At 36.6% G+C, this 21,415-nt stretch overlaps 1 protein-coding gene across 2 annotated transcripts in view; it reads right to left on the minus strand.

The window, feature by feature from the left end:
* Positions 1 to 20,940, minus strand: part of LOC129004118 (fatty acyl-CoA reductase wat-like) — a 29,153-nt gene extending 8,213 nt beyond the window's left edge. Inside the window, exons 1-7 of one of the 2 annotated variants that reach the window (XM_054432553.1) lie at positions 20,886 to 20,940; positions 19,244 to 19,652; positions 16,941 to 17,189; positions 15,387 to 15,532; positions 14,487 to 14,596; positions 12,800 to 12,992; positions 31 to 270 (exon numbers count right to left, since the gene is read on the minus strand). In XM_054432553.1, the coding sequence (XP_054288528.1) occupies positions 31 to 270; positions 12,800 to 12,992; positions 14,487 to 14,596; positions 15,387 to 15,532; positions 16,941 to 17,189; positions 19,244 to 19,645 (1,340 nt within the window). In that variant the 5' untranslated portion in view covers positions 19,646 to 19,652; positions 20,886 to 20,940. The other variant, XM_054432552.1, reaches the window with a different exon arrangement.
* Between the last annotated feature and the right edge of the window lie 475 nt (positions 20,941 to 21,415).

Consider the following 21,415-nt stretch of genomic DNA (forward strand, 5'->3'; position numbering starts at 1 on the left):
TAATAGAGGATTTTAACCATAGTACTGTACCTGGGTTCCTTGCCTGTTGCCACGGCAATCCTGTCAAATATGTGACCAGGTATCTTGTGAAGAAAGAACTCTCCTATTCTTTCCAACGATTTTGTAGGGGGAGACATAACAAATGGATACCATATACATTGTTCAAACGGATAAGCATGGAACCATTGGTATATGGTACTGCTCATCCTCTTCCATATCACAGGATTTCTTGGTGATGTAGTAAAGTTGTAAACTGGGAGGGAACTGATTCTGTAAAAGAAAACAGCAAACATAACAAATAAATAAACAAGATTCAAAGTAATATTTAACTAAATCACTCATTGATCAGGAGTTTAGCCAAGAACTCGCAAGTGATATAAAGTCTAAAAAACTCTTCAGATACACAGTGTACTTGAAAAGGTATAATTTGTCATACAACAATAAAGAAATCTACGACCACCACCCCGACAACCTCTGCCACCATAGCTAAACAATAAGAGGTTGTAGAAAGTTGTTTGCTAAAATGGAACTTATAAAAGAACTCTCCCACAAACTATACTTGAATTAACTTTTTATTTTAATTTGTTAGCTGACAAATTTGGAAATTTGAATCCAGCTATAATTAGAATTACTTTAAATTAAAACTAGTAGCACGTTTGGTGTGTAGTCTTTAAGGTAAGCCAGATTCCACTCGCCATTTGCTGAAGATCATCTCATTAGCTACAATTTTGTCGCTTGAAGTTTGCTTCTGACCAAAAAATAAAAAAAATCCTCGCTTAGTAACTTTTTCATGTCAAGGTGTGATATTTGTTTAACATTTTTAGTTGTTAAAATTCGAATAACGATTTAATTAAGATTATATTTATACTATCAGATTCTGCAGTTAATACAGATTCCGAATATATAACTTTAATTGCAGTCAACCTATTGTATTCACGGTCAGGAGCGTATTAAAAACCGCGTGCACGGCTTGAGGAACTGACATATCTGCGTCGAGTCCCCCTTTGTGGTGGGGGACGGTTGCTGAGACGGCGCGCTTTTTATCCCAAATCTCCTATCTACCCGGTGTTCCAGTTGTGTTATATACTTCGATGGACTAGACAGGATCCCTTATCAGCTCATTATCATTTATTGTTGCAGCTGCTTGTTGAGCGCTTTTTTACGCCCGAGTTTTATTTCGCCCGGAGCCTAATTACTCCCAATTCGCCCGCGGTCCCAGATTATCCCCTATAATCCTCAGCTCTACCTGCGTCAGGAGTCCTATTCCATCCACGGAGGACCCCACCCACCCCCAACTATGTAAAAGCCCTCCCCCACCCATCACCCCGTTATCCACCTCCGACTACACGGTTATTTAAGCTTAAAATATTTATTTGACAAACCAGACCAGAGATTGCTTCGGCAAAAACCTCAAACAAACAAACCCAACAAGACAAACCAAGCGAATTTCCTTTATATTAATGTAAAGTTTAAACACGAAGTTTTAAGCATTAAAATATAAAGGGGCATGTGCCCTTATTGATGTAGCCGTTGTAAAGATATGTTAAATCTTTATAATCTGGAACTTTCCTTTGCGTTGAAACGCTTCAACAGTGATATTGATACATGTTTACGACATAAAAGATTAATAAAATTTGCTACCTATGTGCTGTTAGTTACTGTATGTTTGTCTCCCTATCCAAAATGTGCAAATAAGCAATTTAATTATTTAAAATATTGCGTTTAACGACAAACAGAAACATATGATAGATAACACTGCAATCCAAGACATGGCCAAACAAAGGCCACTAGTTAGCGGCTTCTAGTGTTAAATACCCAACTGCACACCTTTGAGTTTTCTTTATTATGCAATGTAAATAATTCACCTATTGGGTTTGATGATGATTGGAGTGTCGAATCGAACTCGATCACCATTTGCTATCTTTTATGTAAATTTATCGTCTGATGAGATAACAGTATAAGAGCACAAAAGTTTTAAGTGTTATTAGACTATCTTTTTTTACTTTTCATATACAATGTAATGTAGTAGTTTATGCAAGGAATGCGTTAAGATAGTGTCGTTTACTCTTTTTACGCGAGTTGCGTACACTACTTTACCTACGACAATATTTTCTTATTAATAACCAGACAGGATGTGAATGAAGCGCGAGGGATGTTGACTTGGAATGTCCAAGCGTTGTCCGTGAGAAATAACAGGGGAGAAATAGCAGAGTTTCGCATTTTTCCAAGAGAGGGTGGTCATTCAGGATTCGTCATCGGTATGCTTCTTTTTAGGGAGATGAGAGCTAAATCTCATTTCCATATGTGCCGTTGACTGTTACACATCGCGATGGAGTACACAACTACTAATAGAGGTGCGCTTAGTCTTATTTACAACGGGTATGGCTATTAAAAAACGCGAGAATAAATCTGGTGAAGTGATCTGGTGGTGTAGTAAATCGTTTAACGGAGGTTGTCTCGGAAAGGTGATTGTTAAGGAAGAAGTAGTGTTGAGGGAAGAAGCTCATCAGTGTATTCCAGACGTTGCAAAGTTAGAAGTGAAAAAAGCTATTGCTAACGCAAAGAAGAGGGTTCGACGAGAAGACAACATAACCGTGGCAAAGGTATGTAAACAATATCTTGAATAACATTTTCCTTGTCAAACAATTTTTCGTAATACATCTCTTTCTTTATTAATACTGAAGTCGAGGTTAAATTGTTTCTTCTCTATGGTTAGAGAATAATTTGTATACCGTACTTGACGAATTTAAATGCTCAAACGAGGATTCATAAGATGTAGTACATTTTCATTTTAATTTAAACAAGCATAACTGTCTAACAACCATCATTCTGTGAAAATAACCCTTTGATTGTTTCAAAATAAGACCGCATTATTTTAGGTTATACTAAGTCTTCATCAATGTTTTCATTACTGTTGTTTGAAAACGTAGATTTTAAATATCGAGGGAGCAGCGTTTTCATAATGCACTAAAATATTAGTTTTAGGACGAGTTACGAACAATATTTTTCTTTACATTGTCATTACTTTTTGGTCCATTTACACTGTCACTACTCCAAAATACAGTAACACTGAAGTAGTGTACGCAACTTGCGTAAATAAAGTAAACGACACTATCTTAACGTATTCCTTGCGTAAACTACTATATTACATTGTATACGAAAAGAAAAAAAACGTCTAATAACACTTAATATATATATTTGTGCTCTTATACTATTATCTCACCAGACGATAAATATACATAAAAGATGGCAAATGGTGATCGAGTTTGATTCGACACTCCAATCATCATCAGACCCAATAGGCGAATTATTTACATTGTATAATAAAGAAAACTCAAAGGTGTGCAGTTGGAAATTTAACACTAGAAGCAGCTAACTAGTGGCCTTTGTTTGGCCATGTCTTGGATTGCAGTGTTATCATATGTTTCTGCTTGCCGTACAGAAACATACAGTTACCGTACAGTAACTAACAGTTCATGGACAGTCAATTTTATTAATCTGTTATGTCGTAAGCATTTATCAATATAGATAACTGTTGAAGCGTTTCAACCCAAAGGAAAGTTCCAGATTATAAAGTGGTAGGGGTGATGGGTAGGGGAGGGCTTTTATATAGCTACATTATCTGGGGGTGGGTGGGGTCCTAGGAGGCGGGGCTTCGCCTCCGTGGATGGAATAGGACTACTGACGCAGGTAGAGCTGAGGATTATAGGGGTTAATCTGGGACCGCGGGCGAATTGGGAGTAATTAGGCTCCGGGCAAAATAAAACTCGGGCGGAATAGGACTACACGACATCAGACGACCCTAGTTGTCATAAAATGTCTATATAGATTTTTTATCCTACTGGCGCTGTATGATTTTGACTCTATCGACTAAATTGAAGATCCGAATTTCGACGTATAACTTAATTACTATTTTATAAAACCTTTTAATTGAATGGTTAATATAATACTCCTGCCCCTTAAAATCGTGAATGGCATATACTTAGAGGTAAAAGAATAAAATCTAATAAAAATAAAACATATTTTTCAAACAATGTTTTTATTTTTCAAAAGTATTAGATCTCAATTGAATCTCCATTTAACCCCAACACAATTGTACAAGTTACGTTCTACGTTAGGACAAGAGTTTTCATATTATTTATTGTATTTTTTGCCCCAAGCGAAGGGGCCCCCTTCAACTCGATCACCGCGGCCGTAGGTTTGTGTGAACGGCTTCATTGAAACTCAAACTGGTCCGTCACAGCCTAGCAGCTATGCTCGTGTAAACTAGGTCTAAGCGCGGGGCCCAGTGCAACCCTGATGAAAAGTCCCTCAGAGTCAAGAATTTTGGTCCTAGTAATACCTTAAAATTCACCTAACAATAACCTTAAATATAGGATAACGACAATAAAGCTGTTAAAAAAGAATATCATTCGGTAAGTGTCTGATTAATTTTCGAAGATATTAATAAAAACTACTGTGCAAGGGGCCCCTTCGGGGCCCCCCTAGGCCCGGGTGCCCCGGGCGCTCGCCCCATCCGCCCCTAGGTAAGTTCGGCCCTGTAGGTAATGGTGAAAGAAGTAGTAAAGGCTAGCAGTATACGGAGTGTGGGAATGTTTGGGGCAATTAGATTAACGTATCTAAAATACTAAAATGTTATGGAAAGTGATGAATACAGGTCCACGACGTAGGAAGTGGCTTAGGAAGTAGTAAAAGTATGAGCATAGTGTGTGATCCGTCTTTGGCTATTACATTAATGTATCTGCAATCCTAAAATGCTATGGGAAGAGAGGGAAACAGGTCCACGATGTAGGGGTGGTGAAGGAAGTAGTAAAGGTGAGCAGTGTTGAGTGTGGGAATGGATTAATGTATCTGCAATGCTAAAATGCTACGGGAAGAGACAGTAGACTATATGTTAAAATGATTACGAAGCACGAATCGATACATATTTTCGATACATGCAATCGTTTGCAATCAAAATTTACTGAGTTGACAACAGCTGATTTTTACTCCATAACAGATTTATGTCAGAACCTCATAGAATTTATGTCAGAACCCAGAACTCAGAACCTATAAAAGATTTTTACTCCCTAAATATTAAAAATGCTACTTTAGACCCGCAACGCATGCATTAAAAACAACTGTTTTTACTGCAGTAGGACAAAAACAATAATAATAATATAATAAATCTTTATTGTCATTTGGTAATATAAACATTACAATAGACAAGGTCAACATGTTTTGTTACTTATGTTATATAAAATATTAAATAGGGTACAGAAAATTTTAAAATAAAGTTAAAAGAATCTTAAAAGGATAAAGCATCAGTAACTAGGTGGTGTTCGCAGATGCATCCACAAAATTGAGCGGAGTCTTCAAGGGTTCATATTATATTATTTTTGTCATACTGCAGTAAAAACAGTCGTCATTGATGCATGCGTTGCGGGTCTAAAGTAGCTTTTACTCTTTAGGGAATAAAATTCGTTTTTAGCCTCTATGGAGTAAAACTCAGCTGTTCTCAACTCAGTTGTAAATTTCTACTGTAAACGATTGAATACGTATCGAAATACAGTATGTAACGATTCGTGCTTCATAATCATTTTAACCTACAGTCTACAGTCTCTTCCCATAGCATTTTAGCATTGCAGATACATTAATCCATTCCCACATTCAACACTGCCCACCTTTACTACTTCCTTCACCACCCCCTACGTCGTGGATCTGTTTCCCTCTCTTCCTATGGCATTTTTGGATTGCAGATACATTAATTTAATTGCCAAAGACAGTTCCCACACTCTGCACTACAAGCCTTACTAATTCCTTGACCATTTCCTACGTCATAGACCTGTTTCCTTCCCTTCTCATAGCATTTAAGTAGATACATTTATCTAACTGCCCAAACGGTTCCCTCACTCTGCACTGCCAGCCTTTACTACTTCCTTCACCACTTCCTACGTCGTGGGGCCTGTTTCCTTCCCTTCTCGTAGCATTTTAGAATTGCAGATACATTAATCTAACTGCCACAGACGGTTCTCACAATATGTTCATACTTTACTACTTCCTAAGCCACTTCCTACATCGTGGACCTGTTTTCATCACTTTCCATAGAATTGCCACAAACATTGCCCACACTCCGCACTGCTAGCCTTTACTACTTCTTTCACCATTTTCTATGTCGTGGACATGCTTCCATCCCTTCTCATAGCATTTCAGCATTGCAGATGCATTAATCTAACTGCTACAAACGGTTTCCAGTTCCCAAACTCCACACTGCTCACCTTACTATTTCCTCATATCTTCTTACGTCGCAGACCTGTTTCCCTCTCCTCCCACAGAATTTTAAGATTGTAGATACCAAGATACCTTAATCTAATCGTCATAAACAGTTCCCACACTCCGAAAAACTCGCCTTTACTACTTCCTTCATCTCTTCCTACGTCATGGATCTGTTTACCTCCCTTCCCTTAGCATTATTGAATTGCAAATACCTTAATCTATTGGTCATAAACAGATCCCGCACTCCGGACAACTCGCCTTTACTACTTCCTTCACCACTTCCTACGTCACGGACCTGTTTCCCTCCCTTTCCATAGCATTTTAGGATTGGAGATACCTTAATCTAATCGTCATAAACAGTTCCCACACTCCGAAAAACTCGCCTTTACTGCTTCCTTCATCACTTCCTATGTCACGGACCTGTTTACCTCCCTTCCCTTACCATTATTGGAATGCAAATACCTTAATCTATTGGTCATAAACAGATCCCACAATCCAGACAGCTCGCCTTGACTACTTTCTTCAACACTTCGTACATCGCAGACCTGTTTTCCTCCCGTCCCATAGCATTTTAGGATTGTAGATACCTTAATCTAATAGTCATAAACAGTTTCTACACTCCGGACAGCTCGCCTTGACTATTTCCTTCACCACTTCCTACGTCGCGGACCCGTTTTCCTCCCTTCCCATAGAATTTTAGGAATGCAGATACCTAAATCTAATCGTCATAAACAGTTTTCACACTCCGGACAGCTCACATTGACTACTTCCTTCACCACTTCCTACGTCGCGGACCCGTTTTCCTCCCTTCCCATAGAATTTTAGGAATGCATCAGATACCTTAATCCAATCGTCATAAACAGTTCCCACACTCCGGGCAGTTCGCCTTGACTACTTCCATCACCACTTCCTACGTCACGGACCTGTTTTCCTTCCTTCCCATAGAATTTTAGGAATGCAGATACCTACCTTCCTAAATCTAATCGGCTTAAACAGTTTCCACACTCCAGACTGCTCACCTTTACTACTACCTTCACCACTTCCTACGTCACGGACCTCAAGCTAGTGTCGTCATTTGGTTATATTTATGATACATACCACCGTTTATGTTCTAATATCTGTGGAATAATGCTATCAGCTATTTATTTATCTACTGCATTCAAAAGTCAACAGCTGATCATATGTCCTGATCATATGATCAGGAGAGGGGATGACATGCTAGCTGACTGACACGCGACAAATCGCTCCGTAATTAGTTACAATTTGTGCGGGTAATTTGTTAAATCTATATAGTGGATTGTGCATGTATATTAAGTAACTAACGTGGACTTCGTGTTAGTGTCTGATTCGCATGCTAAAATATTGTTTACCCGTACAAAATAGTTATTTGTAGCTGTAGTTACAGTTTGAGGTTAGGAGCGTCGTAACCGGTTGGTTGCCGAGCGTGGACGGTTGGTTCGACTGATAAGAAGACCAGCTGAAGGATCAACAATGCCTATTACTCGCAACAATAGTTCTTCAAGTCAACCTGACAGTTTAACAATGGACGATAAATTGAATCTATTGCTTGAAGAGGTACGTAAAATTAAATTAGGCAATGATGAGTGTCTGAACGAGATTACTAGTGTGAAAGACGATATTAAACAGTTCAAGAAAGATATAAGCGATTCTCTCGATATGTGTTTTGGTAAAATAAAAGACTGTGAGGACTCTATTAATAAAAATTCAAATAATATTGTATCCTGCGAAGAGCTTATTGATGCTTTAAAAAGTGAAAATATATCGCTTAATAAATCAGTTAATGATTTAAAGAAAAGAGTTATCGCCAGTGAACAATATTCTAGGAGTAACTGTATTGAAATAAGTGGTGTGCCTGAGACAAAGAATGAGAACATTATTTCCGTGGTGAAGCAGGTAGCTAACGCGCTTAACTTCAAATTAGACGCAAGCATGATCGACGCCGCGCACAGACTGTCCAAGAATGACAAGAAGCCCGATCTCCCGCGTGGTATCATAGTGAAGTTCTGTCGTCGCTTTGACATGGAGGAAATGCGTAAGAGGACCAGGGTGAAGAAATCTATCGCAGCGACGGAGCTCGGATATCACAGCGAGGGGACAATCTATATCAGCTTGTCGCTCGGCAGAGAGACGCGTCAGCTCTGGAGCGATGTGAGGAACTTTAAAGCGGACCATGACTTCAAGTACGCCTGGATCACGAGTGCCGGGAAGATCTTCCTGCGGAAAACAGATAAAGACAATGCCATCCACATCACGGAGAAAGCAGATCTGGAGCAACTCAAGTGAATATGCATGTATGTTTACCCCTAATTGCACGTTTTAGCATGTTGTCGTTACTTTATTTATTTAATATTTTTACTTATTTATTTTCAACTATTATATTAATATTTCATCCTACATCTTATATTAAGTAATGACTAGTCAAATAAGTATTTATTATCAAAACGTAAGGGGTTTAAGATCTAAAGTTGCTACGTTTAGATTAGGCATGTTTGCCAATAATTGGGATGTGGTAGCATTGACTGAAACATGGTTAAATGAGTCTGTAAAAAGTGCAGAGTTGTTTCCGCCCGGATACCAGGTGTTTCGACGGGATAGATGTGAACAGCGTACAGGGTTATCTAGAGGTGGAGGGGTATTGATAGCTGTTGCATCTAATATTAAAGTGACAAGATTGTCTGATTTGGAAAATGAGGGAGAAAATGTATCAGTATTGCTTGAATTCCGTAACAAAAAACGTTTAATTATTTCTAATGTTTATTTTCAACCAAATTCTCCTTTGCATGTTTATTTAAATTATTACGAACAATTTTACAGCTATAACTTTAGTAATGAAAATATTTTGTTGTTGGGGGATTACAATCTTCAAATTAGTGGTAATAGTTGTGATTTAGCCTTGGGAAATGATGCATGCAAACAGCTATTATTTTTTTGTAGTATTCTAAATCTCAGTCTTAAAAATGATGTTAGAAATGAAAGTGGTAAAACTTTAGATTTAGTGTTGTCAGACATAGATAGTATAGATGTGACTGTTGATAACTGTCCCCTTGTAAATATTGATAAGCACCACCCACCTTTAGTTATCAGTTTTGATTGTAAGGGTATTCATCACGATCTAGAACCTAATCAAAATGGTTATTTCTATAATTTTAAAAAGGCCGATTTTTTAAGTTTGTACAATGAAATAAAAAAAATAAACTGGACTGAAATTAGACTTATTGAGGATGTTAATTTATCTGTTGATTTTTTTTATACTAAATTATATAATGTATTTGATAAGTTTGTTCCAAAAGCTAAAAAATCAATTTCAAAGTATCCTGTTTGGTTTAATCACAACATAATATCCTTGATCAAAAGAAAAGAAAGGCTAAGGAGAAAGCTAAATAAGTATAACATGATTGAAACATTAAATGAATACAAACTGGTGAGAAGTACTATTAAAGTAAATATTAAATCAGCCTATAAAGAATACATTTCAAATTTAGAAAACAATGTGTTGAGCAATCCTCAGACATTTTGGAGTGTGGTAAAACGTCTTAGAGTTAATGATAACAGTCCAACTGTTATGAAATTGGACGATAGAGTTGTGGAGGGTGGGAGGGCCATAGCGGACGAGTTTGCTACTTACTTTAAGTCTGTGTACGAGCCTTGTCAGCTGGGCAGCGACGACCTGTGTCGGCGTGCGCTCCACTCACCGACCCTGCCTGGCGTCCCGTGCCTCAATGTCTCCTGTGTCTCGTATCATGATGTCCTCTCTGCACTCAAAAACCTCAAACCTAAAAGATCTCTTGGTCCAGATGGAATACCGCCATATATTCTAAAAGCCTGTGCAGATTTATTTGTTGAACCGCTTCTAGCTATTTTTAATCTCGCGATCACCAGCAATGTTTTCCCAACGAAATGGAAGCAAGCTAAAATAATTCCCATTTTCAAAAAGGGCCGAAGAGACATCATAAAGAATTATCGTCCAATATCAATTTTGTCTGCTCCTGTTAAAGTATTTGAATCAATTCTTCATCATAAAGTGTTCAGCCATGTCAGTAAATTTCTATCTTCAAAACAGCACGGATTTTTCCCCAGCAGATCCATTAATTCAAATCTGTTAAATTTTTCTGAGTTTTGTATTCCTGTTATTGATAGTGGTAATCAAGTTGATGTTATCTACACCGACTTCGAGAAGGCCTTCGACAAAGTTGATCATCTGGCTTTACTTTCGAGATTGAACTACTTCGGTTTTTCTGAAGGACTCTTAAAATTCTTCTGTTCATATCTCAGGGGTCGAAAACAATTTGTATCTTTTGAGGGACACCTATCAGAACAATTTGATGTAGACTCAGGTGTGCCCCAGGGCTCAAATTTGGGACCTTTGCTATTTATTTTGTACATTGATAGCTTAAAAGATTTGATAATAAACTGCGAGTTTCTTCTATATGCTGACGATCTCAAAATATTCACTATTGTCAACAACCAACAAGATTGTGTTATGCTACAAGATGATATCGATCGATTGTTTCTTTGGAGTCGTGAGAATCTAAAATTTCATGTGGATAAATGTTCTGTTGTAACATATTCAAAGAAAACCCCTAGTAACCTCATCATGCATAATTATAATATTGGTGGTAGTCTTCTTTCGAGGAAAACTTTAATTAGAGACTTGGGTGTGATATTTGATTCCAGATTTACATATAATGATCATGTGATTTCCATTTGTAAGACTGCCTTCTCAATTGTTGGTCTTATCCGCAGGTTGGGCAACATTTTTACTAATCAGAGAAGTATTAAACTGTTATATTGTTCACTGGTCAGGTCAAGATTAGAATATGCTTCTGTGGTATGGTATCCTAGTGTGAACTATTTATCCGATCTCATAGAGGATGTCCAAAGAAGGTTCTTGAGATTTCTTTATTACAAAACATTTGGTTACTATACGATGCTGGTCCCGTACTCAGAACTTCTCACACTGTTTGAAATCGATCAGTTGAGTACTAGGCGTAAAGTGTCAATGATGTTGTATCTGAGGCGGTTGGTGTGTGGTGAGCTCGACGACGCAGCGCTGCTGTCCCGTGTGCGGTTCATGTTGCCCAGACACAATTCACGTTCGCGTTTTCTCTTCTCCCCCCACTTCTCTAGAACGAACCTTGGAATGTGTTCGCCGCTCAACTCAATGGTTAGGCTTTTTAACACAATTAATAACGACCAAATAGACATATTTTTTAACTGTCACAGTACGTTCAGGAAATACGTTTTTAGATATTTAAATACTACCAAATAATTATTGTTATTAAATTAATTACTCTGTTCAGACTTTGTTGTTGTATTTTATTTAATTTAATTTGTTATTGTTGTTATAGATATTTAAATAATTGCCAATGTTATTTTTTAAGATATTTATTTGTACGTTATTTATTGATATTAGTTCGTTTTTGTCATATATTGTATTGTTGTGAGTGATTACACTAAAAATTATAATTTATTCAGCAAGATGAACTTTTACCATATTTATTATTTATAATGCATGTCAAGATTTTGTAGTTAAAATATTAATGCTACAATGTAACTGGGTTTATCCTGTTTTGCAGTATTGTAATAAAATAAATAAATATGTCTTTGTTTATGTGTCAAATACTGCTTCCATAAGGATTACATTGAAACTTTGAGACCCAGTGGGGCGGATTCCTGAGAGACTTTTTTAACGCCATATAGATGTTGGCACTCACCGATATGGTCTTTATCACCATGCAAAATTTGAAAACGATTGATTCAGCCGTCTAGGAGGAGTTTGCGTATTACGAAATGCATATAAGTCGACGTATAAGAGCTTCGCTCGCTCCGCTCAATAATAAAAAACTTTGAGATTAAAAGGGAAAGGACCATAACAAGAACATAGAATCATCAAGACTGCTTGGCTTCACATTTAAGAGTTGAAAAATCTACATTCTGCAAAAACTCCTCGACTGAATAAAAAGCACGACTTGTAAGCCAATCTGATAATTTTGACCTATACAAATGAATACTTTCCTGATTTCTAAAATTTATTGGAAGTTATTAAATAGTTTTATTTGCAAATATTTATAACTTTTGATAAATTTTGTTAGCCTGGCTAGAGGAATATATAATTGATTGTCTGGTGATATGCCCATGGATTGAGTTGCAAGGAACAAATTTAGTTAGATTCTCTTTAACGGAAACTAAATTGTTAAAAATGAAAATATTAGAGAGTGTCATGATTCTATTTTTAGCAAAAAATGCTTTGCAATTTAACTAACCCTATCTGGAATTTCAAACATAATTCTGAGAGCCTTCTTTTGCCATGTAAAGACCCGGTGAACTCCTGAGCTATTACCCCACAGCTAATATAATATAATATAATATGAACCCTTGATGACTCCGCTCAATTTTGTGGATGCCTCTGCGAACGCCACCTAGTATATATAGCTCTCAATTTTCCTTTGACATGCAAGAATAAAGGATTGATATTAGGTATTGATTAGATTAAGCCTAACATTCATTGATTCGGCTAACTGACCTGTCAGTAGCATTTTCCCAGGCAACAGCAATCATTGCGTTGACTGTGAGGTCTACAGGCACTGCGTCCAATGGGAGGCTGAGGTCAAACCTCTTGATGTGAAGGACTCCCATTCCGATAGCCATCAACATTCCTGTCGGGCCGTAGATGTTGTCAGTCCAGGCTCTAAGGGGTTCCTCAAACGTCGGTCCAACTGGAACGGTTGTCAGAGTTATATCATTGACTTTTGGATATGGTACTGAAAGTTGACATCCCACCCGTATGGATCAGCCGTATCCTATTTTTTATTAAAAAAGAACATATTTGACTGAGCCGCTCATCTGTTGTTGACGAAGCTGCTGGAATATCGGTTGGTGACGAGTAGGCCTATAGATACACGAGAAATAAAAATTGGAAGAAAGTAATGAATAATTTTGACCTCATTGCTGATACACAATGTTCATATGACTCTCTCTAATATATACTCATGTTCTGGAAGGACAAGATCGATATTGTATAAATACGGATTCTGTACCAAATAAGATTCTGAAGCAAACAAGAATGTCCAGCTCAATGTATTATTAAGCGTATCGTCTGATGATTAGAAACAATCGGCTTCCAACTGTGCTGTGATCTTTGCCAGCAAATATGGTCGATGGTTATGTGAAGATAGAAAGTGAACCACACTATGATACTTACGATATACACATCTATACTTGCGATATATTAAACAGAAGCTGTGTGCCGTCATTGTTCACAGTGCTCCATTCCTATTTCACTTATGACACATATTCCCACACACTTGCAATAAATTAACTAATTATTTTTTTCCTGCTGTTACCTGACAAAGTGGGCTTCATCCTTGCACTGGTTATAGCACGCAAAGTAGCTAATTGGTGCATTTACTTACTTCTGCCACAGTCTTTTTTTTTGCCACACTCCAATATTCCAACCAAACAACACAAAACGGTGTGCTTTTATTAGGTACCTTTTGTGTAGGCTTGAAAATAAGTTGGCAAAACCTAAAGACACTACGACTACGATCAGCTGGTGCAGCATTTTTCATTTCTTTCAACAGTTGGATTTTTAACCTAATCTAAAAATGTGTTCTATAGTGTTTAAACAACTAATTATTTTTGCTACAGTTATCTGACAAAGCGGTCTTCCTTGCACTGATTATAGTACACAAAGTAGCTAATTGCTGCATTTACTTACTTCCCTTTTGCTGCACTCATTTTACTTTTGCCACACTCATTTTTTTTGCCGCACTCCAGTATCCAACCAAACTCCAAACCACAGGAGTCCGGGGAATTTCTCCGAGGTTGGCAACACTGGTCCCAACTACCAAGTTGTCATGGCAACGGTGGCTAGTGCTTGATGATGCAGTGGTGTGCACCGTAACTGCAAGGCACTCTTGGCGGTGGACGCCAGAACATATGCTAACCGTAGCACTACTGTTGGTCTATATTTAATGCTTTTTGACACAATATAATTAATTAATTTTTATGGTTCGGTCACCTGGTTTGATATAAAGCTATGTTTTTTAATACAGACAAGGTTCTGTGCCTTTGAGCTTTAAACATTTCCATATTACTCTACTCTTGAGACATATAATATTCTTCAGAAGGTAATTAGGTAACTTAATTAATTTAGGTACCCGTACAGGTGTATAGGATGTTTAGGTAGGTGAGAGAATGTGTTAAATTACCTACAGAAGGTCGGAATATACACAAGGGAAGACCAGAAGATTCCTCATAAAGCATATCTTCACAAAGAGCCTTACTGAATGTGTAAGTGTTTGGCCAACCCTGGAGTATCCTGGAATCACAATAAAATTGCTTATGAAATAATTTAAGACTAGAAGTATATTTTCCTACAGGTACCTAACAATGTCCATGTTCTCTCACTGATTTGAGAAAGCAAAGTGGTCAATTCGCTCATCAGTGAGACAATGTTAACATTGTCTCACTCTAATTACTTTGTCTCACTCACTCCAGATTTGCAACGTGAAGGCACAAAATAGTGAGCGTGTAACATGCAGACAAGGTAGTATGCGCGCGAAATACGTTGGCAGCACTGGCTGTAAATCAGCTGGTCAGCTGTTGTACTATTATATCATTAAATGTCATTATTAAAAGTTCATTTCTGTGTAAAAATATGTCACGTTTCTTTACCAATTTATTCGTTTTATGGTAACTGTAAGAAAAATATAATGTGCAACTCGAGTACAAAGTGCAATTGCCTCACTCGAGAAACCATTCCTCACTCGCCTACGGCTCGTGAGTAAGTATTTCTCTCGAGCGAGTCAATTGCTCCCTTTGCTCACTAGTTGCACAAATAACTATTCCTTAGCTATCTAAAATCATTTTGTCTCATTGTACTGGTACTGGTATTGATTCATTTGGTTGGATTTTATTTAATTTTTTATATGATTCTTAAAAAAAATACATTCTTGTAAATAGCATTGTTGTAAATGTGTTTCATATTCTTTTACACATTCTTAGATTCCTCATGCCTTCAAGATGTTTCATAACTTAAGGTTTTACATATATGTACTGTAATTATTAAAAAATTTTAACTTTAATAAAAAATAATTCATAGGATATACCTGTTTTCATCAGTGCTAATTTCTTCATCAGATAATTCCTCCAAAAGCGTCATTATATCCTTGTAACCAACACTTAGTTTATATGTTTTTTCTTCAATCACTCTCCTTACACAGTTGCTGTAAGCTGTCGAAACGTGAACATATGACTGAAAAATTGTGAAAAAACCCATTGTTAAATTAAATACCAATTAATTGTTGTAATACTAAATACCCCCGCTACAGCAAACCTGCAGACTTAGCGAATTTCCATTTGCCTGATTGTATTTACACTAAAATGTCTCCTTAAAAATATCACATTTGTTCCCTATTTAAACAGAATTAGTTTAACGACTACCTACTTAGGTTTGCTGCAACAGGGAGGGTAAAAAAGTTTTTTTAAATGTAAAATGTTAAAAGGTACTGTAGTTTAGTAAGAAATTAATGTATTTTCCAAATTTAATCAAAATATGTTAAAAAACAAGCAAACTACAACAGTTGACTTATTCTCCATAAGAATACCGGTACCATAGGAATTTTAAAATTACAATTTTTTTTGAATTTTATCCGTAACAATTAGGCGTATAATAACGCTTCAATATACTAAATTATTTGTTTTTTTAAGTTCTACAAAATGGTTTAGAAAGAAATTGTGAAATTTTGTCTTTTTAGGGTAAAAAATGGGAAAACCCTATTTTTACCCCATAAAACCCCCCATTAACCCCCGTTCCCATAGTCCGATCATGCTGATTCGCGAACTCATTCAAGTTTATCTTGCCTTACACCTTCAAACCAAATTTTATCAAAATCGGACAAAAATTACTCAAGTTATCGTGCGGATGAACATATATATATATATATATATAGATATATAAAAATTTGAATGAATGGTGCTTTTGGCCTCTGGGGACATCAAAATGAAAAAGTAAATCGGTCCCGGGCCTAGGTCTTACCATGAGACCTACGGTAATAGCTACTTCCCTATAGGGAAATTCGCTAAAAATTCATAAACTTCCTTCTAATTGATAGAAAAAGTAATAAATGAATTTTTCTTTGTTATGTGTATTTTGTTGTTATTGATCTTAGAGTTTATCTGAGTAATCTAATTACATCAAGGTTTCTTTTTCAAAGTTTAAAATCTAAAGTATTTAGGAAAAACTTTTCAGTTTGATTGAGGTGGCCTTATCTTTTGTTTTGTTATAGTTTATATTATATATGGACTTGCCAGTCGTAGAGAGGAGGTTTTTCAAATTTAACTAGATTATTTACAATAAAAACCTGTAAACAGTAAGTTGTAAATATCGATCAACTTTCATATTTTCTTCCTCTACCCTTCCTCTTCCAAACATGTTATTATACATCCTGGTAGACTATTGTCCTAATGGCTAAGCCTGCCAAATGTGTACCTATTGTCATTTTACAAAAATTCTCACAAAGCTAGTGCGACACAGTTACAAACAGTAAATGTAGCTTTGATGCCTGATCAAAGGTGCAACTGACTAAAATACACACCTCAATTGGTAATTTTATGCTCTAACAAACCCTGACGTATAAATAATAGAGTTTAGCAAAACCTACTTTGAGATTCTTCATCCCTTTGGCCAGATGAACCATTCGCTTTGCGCCGACTAGATTGGTGTTGACCGCTGCTCTGAGAGAGTTGACGAACCTTACGTCAGCTGCACTGTGAAACACGACATGAATCTGATCCTGCAGCATGCATCGGTCTGCCACACTCAGCCCGAGCTCAGGCTCAGAAATATCTCCTTCTACAAATGTCAGCTTTTTGTGGTAATCTGGCACTTCGGTCTTCATCCGTAGAAACACCTGCAGGGATTATTCTCATTAGAAAAAGGAAATTAACGTTATAGACTTTACTTCTGATTAGTTGCAGGTATGTAATATACACAGGGCCGATTTACCGAATAGGCACGGTAGGCACGTGCCTAGGGCGCGAGGCAATTAGCTTTTTTGGGGGGCGCCAAAAATTTTGAAATTGAAAAAAAATTGTGGTAGTATTTGCATGCTATTGCGGTAAACTTCTGATAACCCCTCGAGGCCGTGTAGGCATCGTAATCGTCTCGCGCGTTTGCGGCAAGATTCTTACTATTTTCTGCAGTCAGGTCGTTTGGACATAAAATTATCGTCTTCCATGATCGAGGCAATATATGAACATATCCCGCGGTCGTGAGGAGATTATCATCGTCTACCGCAAATGAGGCAAAATTCTTATATTTTCCCGCGGTTGTGAGGACATTATCATCGTCTTGCGCGATCGCGGTCAAATTCTGAAAACCCCTCGCGGCCGTGAAGACATCATATCGCCCCCCGCGGTCTTGTGGACATAGTAATCACCTCCCACGATTGTGGCAAAATGGTAATCATCTGCCGCGGACATATGGAGATAATCGTCTTCGGCGAATGAGGCAAAATTCTGATCTTTTCCTGCGGTCATTTGGACATTATCATCGTCTTGAGCGATCGCAGCATTATTGTGATCATCCCTCGTGGCCGTGTTGAAATCATTATTGTATTCCGCGGTTCGGTAGACATCGTAGTCGTTTCCCGCAGTTGTGAAGACATCGTTATCATCTCCCGCGATTGCGGTAAAATGTTAATAATGTCCTCCAGTCGTGTGGAGATCATCATCGTCTTCTACGATCGCGGAAAAAAATTCTTGCGGTTTTCCGCGGTCGTGTGGACATTATCATCATCTTCCGTGATTGTGGCAATATTCTGATCGTCCGTTGCGGCTCTGTGGATACCATCATCGTCTTCTGCGATCGCGGAAAATTCTGATCATCCCTTGTGGCCGTGTGTAGACATATTATCGTATCCCGCGGTCACGGAAACGTCACTGTTGTCATGCGCGATCACGGTAAATTGAAAACTCCAGGTAGAAATACAAAATTCACGGTTCAAAAATCTCCCGCATGATTCCCGGATTTCCCGGTCGGTGTACACCCTGTTATATATATTGCAAAGGGGCGCTACTATTAGATGTGCCTAGGGCGCTGACAGGGTCAAAAACAGGCCTGAATATACATGGTGATCCTTTAAGGTAATAATTTCAGACAAACCGTTGGTGCCACAATAATGATGAAATAAAAACTTTCCCACTAAACTATTCCTAAAGAATATCTTTTGAATACTTTACTTATTTCCTTTAATTCAGAGGGAGACGTATGCCTCAACATTGTTTTGAATACGTATTTGACAATTGTGAGTGAACCTCTGGTTTTGGTACATCCTAAATTAAAGACATTTAAAATGGTTAATAGTTATTTTTGGGGTCGGTTTAGTGGGAAAATAAGCTTATTTCATCACAGTAGGACCAAAGGTTTGTCTTAAATCAATAGTGGTCACCTTATTATGAAATTCACCTATGCAATTCTAATTCTACAGGTGAAAACATACATAAAATCATAGACTATTGGTATATAAAATGGCATTCATCGATTAAGGTTTGGTAAGGAGCTTTGATATTATTGCAAAAACTCAGAAGCATAATTTTGACTCTATTTAATAATCTATATTTCTTTTTACCTTGTAGCATTAGCAACAGTTCTTATATAGTAGTATTGTCCATCCAGGGAATTTTGTGGATAAATTATTTATTGGCAAAACATTAAAACATGTACCGTACTATTTGAAGACATGGGTATAGTTTCCTTAAACAGATTAATGTAACGTCACAGGAATTAGGATGTTTAACTTTAATTTGCTGTCTTAACTTTATTTTCATATATAAACACTTCCAACTTATGAATCCTAAAAGTAAGTCTTGCTAAGGAAGGAACCTCTTACACACAATGATATAAATTGTAAAAAATTATGAAATTTTCCTAAATCTATCAATTTGCTTTACAGATTTTACATACCTCATCTTCAAGCAGTTTTTCAAACCTGTCCTTGGCAGAAGTTCCTTTCTTGGCCCTCACCAATACATAAACTTTTCCCAAGTGGGGGATGGATCTTATCATCTTCTCTATCAATATTTTCCCCAGAAATCCAGAACCTCCTGTTATCATAATATTTAGCCCTCTATAAAACTCCTGTACTGTTGTGCCTATTGCATTCTCTGAAATTTGCCTAGGCTTGCCGATATTGTTATATCCCAAGGCATCTCTCAAATCTTTCTTTAACATCTTTTCAATATTGTCATTTTTAATTGGCTGGTATTGGAACTTGGCCATTGGTGAAATATTACTATCAAGGCAGAGTGAGTCGGTAAAAAAATTGGAGAGGTCAAATTCATCTTGGTTGCTTATTATGCTTTCCATTTCTCATCTAAAAAAAGAAGAAAATATTGATAAGTTCTATTCATTACGGTGGAATGCAGGACGAGCATTTACTGTATCAGTTCTGAATTTTGAACCCCAGACCAAGAAAGAAGTGCATTATTGTTTGACCAAGAAATAACTTTTTCTTTTGTTTGATTACTTTACATACACTGATTACTGCCTTAACTATCCTCAGGGGGTATGAGACGTTTATTTCATAAGGTCCCTTTGCTAATATGCTGTTTACACTATGGCATTGAATATAATTTGTAGACCAGTATTGAGTAGACATTTTTAACAAAATAGTCACCATATTGCATTGTTTGGTATCACACTATATGAGATAAGAGGGTAACAACTATGGGCAAATCACGAGACAAAATGTATTCTCTCAAACTTGAAATGTTTTGATGGGTTTCATAATAAACAATTATACATTAGAAATACCAAAATATTTGCCCAAGAACAACACTTAGGATGTGTATTTTATCCTGCCAAAAAGCTGTAGGCCTATATATAATAAGTTTTAGCGTTTTACCATTGACTATTGGATACTGAAGTTGTATTGATAGTCAAAGGTTTTACACAACAAATCCTATCAACTGTAAATAACGGAATTTTGTGGTAGCCCACAAAAAGGTAGAATTTCAATCTGTAATTCAAAAGAGCAATACAAATTTTCTATCAATAGTAAATCTCTTATGTGAATTCAATTCGATATGTTAGTTCTATATGGGTGGAAGAATTATAGATTTTTAAGTTAAAATCTTAAAAATCAATCAATCAAAGTATATCTTTTATTTTGATTTAGCTGTTAGAAATTTAAAAAATATATTTTTATTGTATTAATTTGATAATTTTTGCTGGCATTTTCCTTCAAGTAAAAACCTTAAAAGGGAGGGGGCATTCAATATTGTAAATATATATGACTATTATACATAAATAACAACACTCTAGCTAGAAGGTAACTAACTTAGGGTAGTAAATTTAGTAATTAATAGCTTTGACTATTATTAATAGCAAAACAAACTAATGTCAGTAAGCTCAGCAATCATTATTGTTCAAAGGAAAAATAAATACATATTAAAATGTATAAAGTAGCTGTAAAAATATCTAAGCAGGATCAAATTTTAAATATTAGTATTTTCAAATAATCAACATTAAAACCTTAAAATTTTCACCGGAACAATATAAAAAATTAATTACCGGTATTCAATAACTAGCCATGCAAGCTACTTACAATTTGATACCACTTCAATCACTCAGTGATGAAATGCCACATTTATGGATTATCATGTCACACAGGCAAGGTGATTAACACACAATGCTCAATATTTATAGAACTCGAGGAGAAACTCTTAATTTATGGAAATCTGCAAAAGAGTGACAAAAGCTATACAGTGGCAAAAGCTATACAGTGGCATTCATGGCATCATTCATCATCCAGTGGTTTCAAAGTTACTTATCTGATAGTAGTGAAAAATGCAAAAAATGGTGATTGATTAACAGAATTTCCAGTGGTCAAACCTATGAACATGAACTATGGAGTAATTCAAAGAGGCACCCTTGGGCTTGCCTTTTCTTGTAAAAACAATATCACAAGACTTTCACTAAAAGGCAAACTATTTTTTAGTTTTCATTTGCCAATGATACTGCAATTGTGGAACAAGTTGGGATAAGTTCATGATGCTGCTAACTTACGATCTTATTTTAATGGAAAAATATTTTGACCAAAAAGTTGTATCCTTAAATATTTCCAAAACTAAATTC

This window comes from Macrosteles quadrilineatus, unplaced genomic scaffold, assembly GCF_028750875.1.
Source record: "Macrosteles quadrilineatus isolate MER2022 unplaced genomic scaffold, UCM_ALF_1.0 Scaffold_9__3_contigs__length_116548681, whole genome shotgun sequence".
NCBI lineage: Eukaryota > Metazoa > Arthropoda > Insecta > Hemiptera > Cicadellidae > Macrosteles > Macrosteles quadrilineatus.